The 12,668-nt window shown below is 41.0% G+C and overlaps 1 protein-coding gene across 4 annotated transcripts in view; it reads right to left on the bottom strand.

Moving 5' to 3' along the window:
- The window catches only part of EXPH5 (exophilin 5), a 34,538-nt gene that overhangs the window by 10,908 nt on the left and 10,962 nt on the right, over nucleotides 1–12,668 (bottom strand). For 2 of the 4 annotated variants that reach the window (XM_048047052.2, XM_013188159.3), the window contains exons 2-3: nucleotides 6,670–6,827; nucleotides 4,334–4,478 (exon numbers count right to left, since the gene is read on the bottom strand). In XM_048047052.2, the coding sequence (XP_047903009.2) occupies nucleotides 4,334–4,478; nucleotides 6,670–6,827 (303 nt within the window). Of the gene's footprint in view, nucleotides 1–2,328; nucleotides 4,301–4,333; nucleotides 4,479–6,669; nucleotides 6,828–12,668 lie in introns of those variants that run through there. The other 2 variants (XM_048047054.2, XM_048047053.2) reach the window with 2 other exon arrangements.

The raw sequence follows: 12,668 nt of genomic DNA, 5'->3' as shown, positions 1-12,668 counted from the left end.
TTTAAATCCAGCATTACAATAGGATATTATAACTTCCTTTTCCAAAGAACAGTAATGTAGTAGGTACTATGAATACCTGGAGTTAACCACGTATAAATTGATAACTGTTTTTTATCTAAAACTTTACTGTTCTTCTCTGCCATATTTCCCCACATACACGCAGAGCTGTGCTCCATCCCTGCAAAGGAGGTGAGACAGACAGCAGACTGGTTTTGGTGTGAATTGGGAGTTTGCTGCTACCCATCCAAAACAGCCTTTATTTATCATTTTTTAACACGTAATTGAATAGAAAGCCTGTCTGCTTTCCTAAGCTACACAGGACTGCAAGGGTTCGGCTGGAGTGTTTGTGAGTAATGCAGCTGTCAGAGTGAGCCAAGAAGCACTGCACATCACAGGCATGCTGCTCTCCTGGGCCACTTGCAGACATATAAATATACAAAGAAACTAGAGGAACAATATTTGACTTCACTGAGTCCATTCTAGTCTACAAAATCCTTATTTTACAGATAAGCAAACCCAGACCCTTCAAAAGCCCTGAAGGAAATCGTGCTCAGTCTGTGCTTATTGCCAGTCCTTCCTTGTCTCAGAAACACTCTTTCCCAGGAAGTTAGTTCTCAAGAGAAAGAGAAGGAGGGAAAGAAGGTTCTGCTCATTCCTGTTTGTCTCAGAGTCTTTTTGAATGATCTTGTTCTTAGGCTCTTAAAACCTTCTTGTGCTCAGGTAGACTATTTTATTGTGCTTCAGCAGCAAGTAGAAACCGGCTTGTTGGCAGGTTCTTTGTGGCCAAGCCTTTCCTCCTGAAGTGCTTTGTCATTTGTTTGCAATGTGCTTGCAGGCAGGGAAGAACAGTTGAAAGGTGCAATTTGTTTTTGCTTCTGTAATTGTGAACTTTAAAACCAAGATTCCTCTCTGCCATGGGGTCCAACTGAAACCAATGGAAACAAGCCTGGTGACATCAGCGGGCTTCGGATCAGGTCAGGCTATCTGAATCTGAAATTCCTAGTTTTTCTTTGTAAAACTGAATATGAACAGCCATTAATTCAGAGGGTTACCGCTCCCTGTGAATAAGGTTTACAGAATCGGGACTCAGAGGTATATGTAACTCTTCTTTTAAACTAAAATGACACTGAATATATTTTAACGCTTCTACCACAAATTAAGAATTAAACTTGTGTTTCAGAATTTTTATGATGATTTCCTGCAAGCCAAGTTCAATGAAAACCTGTGCTTTAGCGAGTTATCTTAATTTTAATTATACGCACAACAAAAATGCAAAAGCTTTGCTAGAAGCTCTCTTCTTCAGCTTTACTGTGCAAAGCTGCTCCCTACTGTTCTCCCTGCTCGGTGCTGTGCTTGGTGTAGAATTAATTGCTCCATGCAATGAAGCTTACACGAAGCAGACTCTTCAGTGAGAAATATCTTCTGATAGTCTAGACAAAAATTAAATTTTCATTTGCACCTCTGGCATTATTCTAAATTCCTCCATGTCTTTGTTGTCACTGTTCTTTGAGAAATAACTGGTCATTGTATCCTGATTTATTTTCCTCCCTGCCAACTTACACAGACAAGGTTATTTTAATCTTTTCCCCATACCAATCTCTCCACCTCCTTACCTGCCTCATTTTTTCCTTCACTCTTTCGAGTTTTTCAGCGTTTCAAAAATTAAAGTTTTATTTTCTTCCAGAGAAATATTGTTACAGTTTAGGAAAAGGTAATTTTAGGAAAAGTTTATCTTTTGGTTAAGGATTTTAAGCAATGTTTACATTAGTTTCACATACACACAGGCACACACACATGTAAACATTAACTCCTTGGCTTTTTATGGATAAATTGCTACTCAAGCTCAAAAACATTTGCCATCAGAAAAAACACTATTTACTTCAGAAAAGCAAGAGGTTATTCGTTAAACATTCTCACTTACATATACATATGTATCTAGTTTGTGACAACAGAGTGTAAGATTAAAAGTGTGTATGGACTCTATTACTACCACAACTGATAACAATAATATAAAACCATGAACTGAAATCTGCTGCAAATTGCTATTTTCACTGCGGCACCTGTCTTCCCCAGGCCACGTCCAAGTTGTCTAATGTCAGATTGCAATCCGTTTTCTTCTATACTATTCTTATCAGTATTACCTTAGAAGCCAGCTAAGCAACAGACACATAACACCAACATGCTGAAAACACGATTAAATAGCATTTCTCTTCCAGAATGAATAAAACTTACGTATCAGAAAAGAGTAAGAACGAATTCAAGAACATCGATCACCTCTGAAACAAATATGATCAAACATTTGGCTATCTTCAAACTAGGGCTACAAACCTTTTATTAGCATCTCCTGTATCTCCACATACGCATATTCTGTTTTGCAGCATCCATAATTTATTCTCACAGCAGAATACCACCACAGCTGATGAAAATGTCTTTCCAGCACAAAAAGGACCCTCTAAACAGCCATTGATGCCTAGCTAGTTAAAAGCTTCTGCCAGGTACACTTACAGGATTTACACTGCTGCCTCCTATTGTACTTCACTAACTCTCCAGAATAACTCTACCTGGTGAGAGGCAGATTATTTCAGTGCTTTGTCTATGCATCAAGCAAACCACATGCCACGGCAACACCTAAAAGAGGGTGGGGGAAGTTTTCGACAGAGAGGCGTGACTAGAAAATGTGGCAATCAGCTCAGTTACACGTCAGGACGGACTTGTTTATTTTTCAAGCTGTGCGCTGTAAAAAACCAAAGGCATAGGAATCTAAGATAGGGTAGATTTTCTGTAGAAAAGCGAGGTAAATACCTGTTACAAGTGCTGATGAAACGAGCATGTACGACTTTTTTAAAAATTTTTTTATTTATTTTTTAAGTAAAAAATCACTCCAATGCTTAGGCTCCAGAGCAAAGACTACACCTTTTTCAGCTGCCTTGCAGCACGCCGATACAAAGAGCCCTGGAGATCTGACTCTCCGGTACCAAGGCGCCCCTTGGCAAGGGACTCGCTGGCCCAGTGCCCTGCGTGCCCGCAGCCTTGCGCCATGTCCCAGCATACAAGACATTACCCCGTCACAGGACAAAGAACAAAGGAGGGAGCAGATCACACAGACAGGTGTCAGTGTTAAAACTTTGCAAATGGTGGTTTGCTTGTTTGTTTTCCCTGTGCTGCATTGCTATGTAGAAGAATTGTTACCAGCAAACAGCCACCAAGTTAAACTTGCTGCCTCTATTCCAACCTCTCCTTACATCTCTTGCTTTGATACAAACACGATACAATTGCAAGCTGCTGTGCTACAAAACCTGGTTATCCCACTAATCACCATTTCTTCAGAGGCTTGCGCTCCCTTTCTTTGTTCACTGGAGCTGTTCCTTGTCTCAGTGCCACTCAGTGACACCCAGGAGCCCCAGGCAGGGACCAGAAAACCAGCCCAACACCCTCAAACAGCGTGAAAAGCAGCATTTTGTGCCAAAGGTCTTGCAGGTTCATACTTAGATTTGACGTTACTGCACAATGCCCCTTTCTACGGTTGCTAGCTGAAACATTACCCTAAGCTGTACACAAAAATAGTAATATTTTATTCAGGTGTTGAGGGCACCTAGAAAAAGGGACCACACTGGACAAAATTAGGAAATAGCGGTCAGCCTGTCAAGCCTGAGTGCAGCCCCTCTATCCTCTCAGCAGTAGCTTTATCCCTGTGGATAGTGAGGGAGAAGGATGGTCTTCGAACACCACAGCTCCAGTGCTGCCGATGAGCCCATCCTTGGTACTGCTCCAGTTAGAACCAAAGCCCTGACGAAGCACCAAAGACAAAAGCATCGGGAACCGCCCGGTTTGGCTGGCTACAGCTAAGCTCCAGGCCCAGCTCTAAGCTGCCTCTGGGCTAGAAACAGTGGGAACTGCTGCAGTAGAGCTGCCTGAGGCCCATACTCCTTGCCACGGCCTGGGAAACCGATGCTTCCCTGTTATATCACTGCTATAGGGCACCAGATCCCCATGCACCTCACATCTCTTCTCCTCCTGCAGAGGAATTAAGCAGAATGCAGCCACTGCTAGGTCTAGGGGCTGTAGTACAGCTAAAACCTCTATGCAAAACCTGAACAAAACAGATTCAGCCGAGAGTCTTTAGCTATTACTTGCCACTTAATCCTTATTCTTCCGACACACAACAGATAATCTCTCATTACGCTACCAAGTAAAATGGCGACCTTCCTGGTAAGGTGAAAGGCAAGAGACTGGAAAATTAATCTTAAATTAAATTAATTTTTCTAAACAAAATACAGAACAATTTACAGACTTTTAAAAGTTAGAAATAACGCATATTCTTATTATAGCTCACCGTGGTTGCTTCTGAGTCTGGTTTTTCCTTGATTTTCTAAAGGAGAAAAGCCAAGCAAAAGGTGATCTGAATCCCAGAAAGGAAGCTGAAGTGTTCTTTTGTGCTTGAGGATTTGTGCGGGATGACATTTTAAATTCTTTATGATCTAAAAATATTATAAAAATTTGATTTGCTTCACGTTCTTATTAAAAGCAGTATTAAAGTGTACATTAAACATTATGCTTTCACAGTTCTCTTTTGCTTACCTTTTATACCAGTAAAATCCAATTTTTTACATTTTTGGACAGAGTATGTGACATGCTGCTTTCTAATGACTAACTAGAAGGCTAAGAGAAAGATAAACAGGTCTAAAGTTTCAAAAAGTACTCTTGTTTTTTGGGTGGCACGTGAGATAAAGGAGGCTGCTTTTCAGAACGTAATCAGCAATCAACAATTTGAAAACCAGAAACATTTTAAAATACAGGTAAACATTTGAAAATTGAGGCAACCACAATCATTAGTCACTTTATTTCCACTTTTACAAGAAATATAAATATTAGAACCCTAAATGTACAACAGTTTAATGGACTGCAGTGTAACTACCTAACAGGAATTCAGGTGTGTATCATGCAATTCCTTGTGATGGGATTTCTTGGGCCACTCCAAGGCACCAGTGTACATCTTCTGCTGTAAACTGCCTATCAGAACTGCTATTTTAAATGCCCCATATCATGAATGATTTCTCTGGGAAGGTTATGATTTGATTTCTTCAACTGTAACAAGCCATTGGGAATAAACCCAGGCTGCCTGTAAAAGCAGCTGGCAATCACTGGGAATTGCTCGCAGGCTAGGGAAAGGAACTGCAGGGTCCGCTACTAAAATATGCAACAGGAAACTAAAGGACATAAGGAAACAAGGATTCACCCAGGTATAAGGCACTGCATTTTTTTTTCCTGTTTAAAACATCTCGTCTGAAACAACACAACAGACTGAAAATGGCTTATCCAATGACCATAGGAGAAAGCAAAAAACAGAAATGGAAGCAAAATGTCGCCAACAGAAACAGCATGAGGCAGTATTTTGGATCTAGTCCAACATGAAATGAATATGTCACGTGACTTAAATCTTGTGTGTAATCGCTTTCACTTCAGTGACAATCACCACGTATTATGAAATGCCGCATCCTTTACCCCTTTCAGAGCTTAACCTCTTGGTGTCATTGTTTGACTTGACAATGAAGGTGACATCAGGAGAGTCCTATCAGCGCTCTGCCACAGCCAGGATGGTCTAGGGATGTAGGCAGAGCAAGACTCGCGGGTAGAAGTAGTACCTTTTGTTAAACCAACTCATACAGTTGGAAATACCAGAGAAGCCTTTGAGGCACACAACCCCTTCTTCAGATCTGAAATAAAAAGAGCAGCTTTCAAAGTTAAATACCATTGAACAATCACACAGAGCTTAGTTAGCTAATGCATCAATTAGACCACCTCTGAAAGAGAAAAATAGTAGATAGCGGTGGACTAGCAGGGATGCTGGGGTGTAAACAGGCAGGAAAGAGAGAGGTACCTAGAGAGAAAAGAGAGAGGTTTTGTGGAGGGCTGTAGCTTCACAAAATTTCTTAGTACTTTCACTTTTCTTTTGAAATACAGTTCTTTTGAAATGGTTCTACTTGCTACGAGGCTCCAATGGGAAGAGCTCAGCGAAAAATGTGCAGAAATGTGAATAGAGTAAAAGCATATATCCTGCATGAAAACTACCTGGAGGGAAGATGAAAAAGACAACGCAGATTCTGTGTTTGGTAGAGTTACCATGGTTTTTGTGTATGTGCATTTTGGATGGGCAACACCACCTGCGAAATGAGATCTCTAGCCATTGCTTCTCAGCCAGCCCAGCTTTCCGGACTGTGTCCCCTGCCCTGATAATCAGCACTGGTGTGCCTTTTACCCAGTGCCACCAGGAAAAGTTGGTTGCCAATACAGTCTCTCACCCAAACCCAGACTACCTACTTATTCCAAATGTCATTTAGGTGCTTTTAGTTTCTTTAAGAAAACCAGGTAAGGCTGAAACAGATTTTGTACAAAATCAACTGGGAAACCACCGCTACATTCACTGTAGTAAAAGCAATTATGGAATGAGAATATTGCAGATTTTCTATTGTGACTCACAGTTCTACTTTTAACAGAATCTGCTTAAAGATACATGCTCATTTTGAAAACGTATTTTTGGCAAAACGTTGACGTGAGAAAAAACTCAATGCCATGGCAGAAACTCCTTAGCCATTAAATTCTGAAATGCTCTAAGACGTTGGTTTGGTGACCATTATCATATACCTAAGGAACTGGGAAAATGCAACTTACTGGTCTTTTTGCTGTTCCTTAGCTGATGCTCTAATGGTGGCTTTAGCATTGTATTGACATCAGTGTTATTCTGAAATTTTTTTCTTTGTATTTCTTCAAACCATTCTCCAGTCACCCCTTGCAGACCTGTTTCAGACTTCTTTCTCTCCAGAAGTTTTCTAGAAAGGAAAAAAAAAATCAATACAATTTATTCTTAAGACATTTGAGGTACTGCAGGTATTTTATTAGTACTCTTCTTGCTTTTTTTTTTTTTTTTGCTTAAGTATTTAAAGTATATTTCCACATGTAGTAGGTCTGAAAAGAAAATACAGTGGGACGTGATATATTCAGAGCAATCACATGAAAGACTCTTGTGAGAGCAGAGCTCTCCAGCTTAACAATGAGATTGTGTGACTAGCTTAACTGGACTACTCATATGCTTGCATTATTCTCTGCCTCAAAGCACATCCTTCTTCCTTGAAAAATGAGGTAATAATTCATAAGCATTATAAAACTAATTGAAAGTAAGATTAGGTTCAGGCAATAATCGAATTAAAATAAATAATACTGTAACAAAGCAATTCTTAAAATATTTATCCACTCATTTAAGCAGTAGCAGTAATGAGATTATTCCGACTTTCACGAGGAAGCTCACTGGGGCCCACCACACGCTTTCTCTGTAAAGAGAAAAAGTGAATACTGTGTTCAGCTAATAGGTATACATGCAACATGTCCAACGAGTTTATCACATTTTCCTCTTTCCTTGCTGCATAGCGATCCTGCCTGTGCTTAATATGTATGTAAGCAGCTAGCAATGATTATGGATGTTCTACCGTGCAGACGGGAGGACTGAACAAGGTACGCACATGTGGCTTCAAATGAAGAAGCTGCTTAGTAGCAGGTTCAGTTTTTATACCAAGAGGTCACAGGATTGTACTGTTTATGTGGACATAAAAGAATAATGTACACTTGCAAAGAAGTCCGGATAGTGCAACTTACTTGTTTTCAAATTACATTACACAAGTGCCTAAAGTACAAATTTAAATGTGGCAAATCCACACCCCAGCCTACTCTGATGGCAACACAGCAAGACTTTGTGCACAGCCTGGAGATGTAATACCAATGTTTTACCGAGGCGCTCATGTAAATCTTCTGCCTTAACCTGTGGTAAAACCCATGTCCAGGAACAGACACATATGTTTATTCTTTCAGTGTATCAGTTAGCAACTTGAATAAAAACTCCCTTTCTCTCATTGAAACAACATTACTTCACAAAACAAACTTGGAATTAAATGTCTAGCCTGGAAATGGATGTACGTCCATCTGGAATTGATACAGACTGTATCGTCCACACTAGCACCTACTGTTCATCTGGTGGCCTCTGAAGAATAGGAGGGCAGGAAAGACACATTTTTGCTAAATGAGTATTGCTCTTGAAGAAGATCAACAGACACATGCACGAGCGCTTGACATTTCAAATAAACTTATTACAAAGGCAAAAATGTTAATCATCACAGATATTGCCGCACTGTGGGAATGACTAAGCACAACGAACGCCATCTGCAGCACGGAAAACAGCCTAGCAGTAATACAAAACAGGAGGAGGAGATGAACAAAGTGCTCTCGGAGGAGGAGATGAACGAAGTGCTCTCGTGCTCCAACTTCATGACCTCACTCACGCGGCCTTAGCAAAGGGGACCCAAGGCCTGAGGAGGAGCGAAGCGCACAGAGCCAGGCCTGCGGTGTGTGTGGGGCGGCTGCAGGCAGAGTTATGGCCTGCAGAAGGGGCGCGTGGCCTTGCTGCTGAAGTCTGGGACGCGGAGACCAGCTCCTACAACCCAACCCGCCTCTTGCGGTCCTTTAAAACAACCCGAATGAACTGTTTTCCTCGCCAACCTAAGAAGCAATGAAGTAATTTAGGGCAGTCAGCTTGTATGTCCGTACAGCTGTGGGATCTGGCTGGTTGGAGGACGCCAGCCCTGCGCAGGCCGGATGGGTGCGATCGCGTTTAGCAGGGTGACACCTCACGGTAACAGCCAAAAACACACCCGCGCTCCCTGCATAACCTTCCAGTATTGCTTTCCCAGGCAAGTTCTCCAACGTACTCACTGTGGGGAATTCCTAAATCATTTATATACAAATATCTATTTGCTTTAAATGTATGCTTTGTGAATAGAAGAAAAAAAATAGTAAAAAACACTTACTCTAGCATCTACCATATCAGGCATTGCATGAACGTGCCTACGACTGAAAAATACATTAAAAATTTTGCTCAAACCCTGCCATTAACATTTAAACATTGTAAATCTTTACTGGTACATGTTTGGCATTATCTCTACTCATTATGTGTGCATGTGCTGCTTTTGAATTGTGCTGCCATCCCCAGCTCATGAACTAAATCCTTTAAATTGCTTGTGCGTATTTGTACTTACACGCAGATGCACACCCACACATGGAACCCTATACATATACAGTTATGTGAGTATAGAATAATATTTATATATTTGTAACTGCAGTATCATACAACTATTAAATATTTCTCATTTGCAATGGCTCCCAGCCAAACCACATCATTTCACTATATACCTGCTCTGTCACGTCTGCATGCCCCCTCACGGTACCAACGAATGATGGCTGTGAACTACAAGGGAAGCCCGTCTCGAGAAACAATTACAACAGAAGATGGTATCTGCAGTCAGAGTTGCAATGAACTTGCCTTTGAGGCAGTGCTATTGTTACTTGGATTGCAAATTATATATTGAGACACTGCTCCGTAGGAGTGTCAAAACACCTAAATACCCTCTAAACCAAATACATTAATCCTACTTCCCTGTCTGCTCCATCCATCCATCCTTCCTCCTCCTTTCTTTCCTGGACACTCTGAACCACTTTCCCCTGGGAGGACACAGCCCCGCTGTGCCTGGCACCACTACCGTCAGCTGCTGCAGGATTAAAGGCAGCTCCGTTCCTGGTACACATGGAGCCTGCGCCACAAACCAGGGCAGGCAGCAATCCAGCATGGCCTCACAGACTGTACCTCTTTAACTTTTCCCATCAATTATCCTACACGTCTAAACTAATGAATCACTTGGGAGCAATTCCTTTGCGGTGTTTTTCAAAACATCTCTTCCTTCTTGGCATAAGCATGTCCCAGTATTTCTTACACAGACTCCTCCAGGGAAAAGCTAACCTATATGGTTGTATGCGTTAGACTTTCATGTGGGTTATCACAAATATTGTCAAAAGATCTGCACCCTCCCCCTGTCACTTCCTGCTAGGATAGTAAGGAGCTTTAATTGCTACCATAAGAGGAAAAGTATTTTCTCTGTCATCTTCATATTGAACACAGAGCAGAAGACAAATGCGTAAGGCAAACTGGGTTGCCAAATAGGAGATCTGGGGACATTTCTCCTGTTTGCAGGGACCAGGGAACTCAATGCCACTTTTGTCAAAGCAGAAGCTGCTGTTTCAGTTGAAGCAGGATTTGGCACTAAGCAGCTCTTACCATACACCTCACGAGAGAACTGAGCACGAGGAATTGCGCCAGGCCAGACGGTAAGCAGAGCAGGGTTTGCTCATCAGATCAAAGTTCTCAGTGTCTGGGAAGACAAAGCTGAAAGGACTGCACATAAAACCTGTGCCGAAAGCATTAGGTAACAGCTACATCAGGGCAATTCATCTGCAAAAACAGCCACCTAAAACAAGCTTGTGTCTTTACTTTGTTCATATTCCTCACTTTGTCAGCGAGAAAAGGCTAGGATGCTGAAAAACAGTGCCTGAAGAACCAGTTCTTTCCCAACATTTTGCTTCAACTTTCCCACCTTCCCACTGCTGTGTGCATTATGCCACACGGTTGAACTGTGCATCTTTATCATTTACACGGCCAGTTAATTTTCTAGAAAACTATGTCTGTCATCGCAGCAATGGATAGTTCTATAAAGTATACGCAAGAATATTTTCTTATATTTCACTTTGACAAAAATGTCATTTAAAGGCATCCTTTCAGGTTGCCATCTTATTTAAACAAAGAGAGAAAGAAGTATTACTGACCAGGTCAGACTACCACAGCTGAAGTAAATAAATAAACTATTATCCACCGTATCACATATAATAGCAAAAAACCCCACAATATTCTGGTTTCCACAGTGCCAGTGAAGCTTCTGTATCAGGTTAATCCTATCAGGAAGAGAAATAAGCATAGAGAGCTCAGATACTTTTTCCTAGTATGTCAGACAGACAGTCGGCTCATTTTCTAAGGCATTATTCATTCTCTGTAGCTGGTATTTTTTTACTCACGTTAAAGCAACCTTTTGTTTATTTTTCTTTCTTACTGTTTTCTATTTGGCTAATGTCAATAAAGCAAGTCATCTTCATTATTATATGTAAAACAGTATACACAAGTACGTGAATCAGAGAGGTAAACTGACTCCAGTGTTTTGGTTGCACACACTACAAGGCAGTCCAAGCTGAAAAGCCACTTGTTTTTCATTTGGCCTTTGTATTTGTAGAATTAAGCCTTCTCTGGAAAACCAAGGCCTCCTCTAATTTGATTAACAAAATGTTGCATTGGCAATAACGCTGGAATCTAACCTGCTAGGTCAATGCAAATCAACCAGATTGCATTTTCTCTTCTTCCCAAACACTTGTTTTCTTACTAAGTCTTCATAGTTTTTATTAACATTAGTGCTGCTGCTATTTTTTTAATTATATATTGATTTTGTAAAGCCCATTACCACACTAAGTTGCCTTCAGAAAACGTATTAGTCTGAGTATCTGACCAATAAAACTAAATATAAGTAAGGGCAAAGGTACATGCCGCAACAAGGAAGACCAAAGAGTGTGTTGGTTTGGCATCTCTTTCTAACCATGCCCCAAATTCCAACAAATCTAGTGGCTTGACTTTCACTGTGTTCAACAGGCTGCTGGAGAGTCACCTAGTGGTGACGATGCTGGATGGAAAGGAGTAACTGGAAGTGCCAGGAAAGGTTCACCTTAAGGACAGGGGAAATCTTTCACAGCCCAACAACATTGAACTATATGGGATACGTTTTCAATCCCACTTCCCCTGATGTATCAAGTTGACAGCTCAGAATTATCCCTAAATATTGAGACTCTGAAAATGTGCAAAACCAGAAGGAAATGAGGAGAAAGTGAAAAGGGAAATAATCTTCTCTCTAGCTTTTCTACCCAAACTGCACATTTTAGGAGACAGAAGCCCTGTAGACACAAGTAGGGTTACTTAAGCAGATAGCTGCAAACAGCACGTCATTTTGTCCCCAGAACACTTTACTGACAACAGACACCAGAGCCACACATTAAGTCTTGCAATGAGTGTCATGGATACAGACTAGGAATACATGCATTAAAGGCAGAAAACCTTTTCTGCCCTTACTGAGGTCCCACCCTGTCTGCTCATAGGAAAGTCCTTCCATTCCTACCTCTCTTCTTTTTAATTAAAAAGTAGGAAAAAACACAAAATGTGACCCAGGAATCTTCTTTAATTCATTACTATAGTTATATTTGTAAAATTCTTGTGGCGCTTCTCAAAGCTTCAGAGCTCCCAGCAAAGGAATAATCAGCAGCATCCCATATCATTTAAATGCCAGAATATCCATGAGACAAAACAAAGAGCAGCGCTCTATTCAGTGGTTTTATTCCTTATATTAAAGCCGATCACCTGCTCTAAGAAAGCCTGAAGTAGTGGCAAAGTGTACATTGATTACACTCAACCCACAAAGACAGGGAGATTATCAGCATGCACGGAACATTACAATTGGACTCCCACTGTGTGCTGAACACTTCTTTCCACTCTAATTTATGATGTCTTTTGTGTCTACACTCTTTAACTTGAGCACCCTATGCACAGTGGCTAAAAGTTACCTCTGTTTTTTTTTCCCAAAGCATTAAGTTCTTATATGACACGACACACAATGAATACACTGCAGACTTCTTGTTCTAGCTGCTGTTTTCCTTCACTGAGTCCAACACTCCATTTCTGATTGAAGCTTTTGGCCCTTGGT

The sequence above is a fragment of the Anser cygnoides genome, chromosome 1 (assembly GCF_040182565.1).
Source record: "Anser cygnoides isolate HZ-2024a breed goose chromosome 1, Taihu_goose_T2T_genome, whole genome shotgun sequence".
In the NCBI taxonomy this organism is placed as follows: Eukaryota; Metazoa; Chordata; class Aves; order Anseriformes; family Anatidae; genus Anser; species Anser cygnoides.
This window is presented reverse-complemented; position numbering and strand designations above follow the sequence as displayed.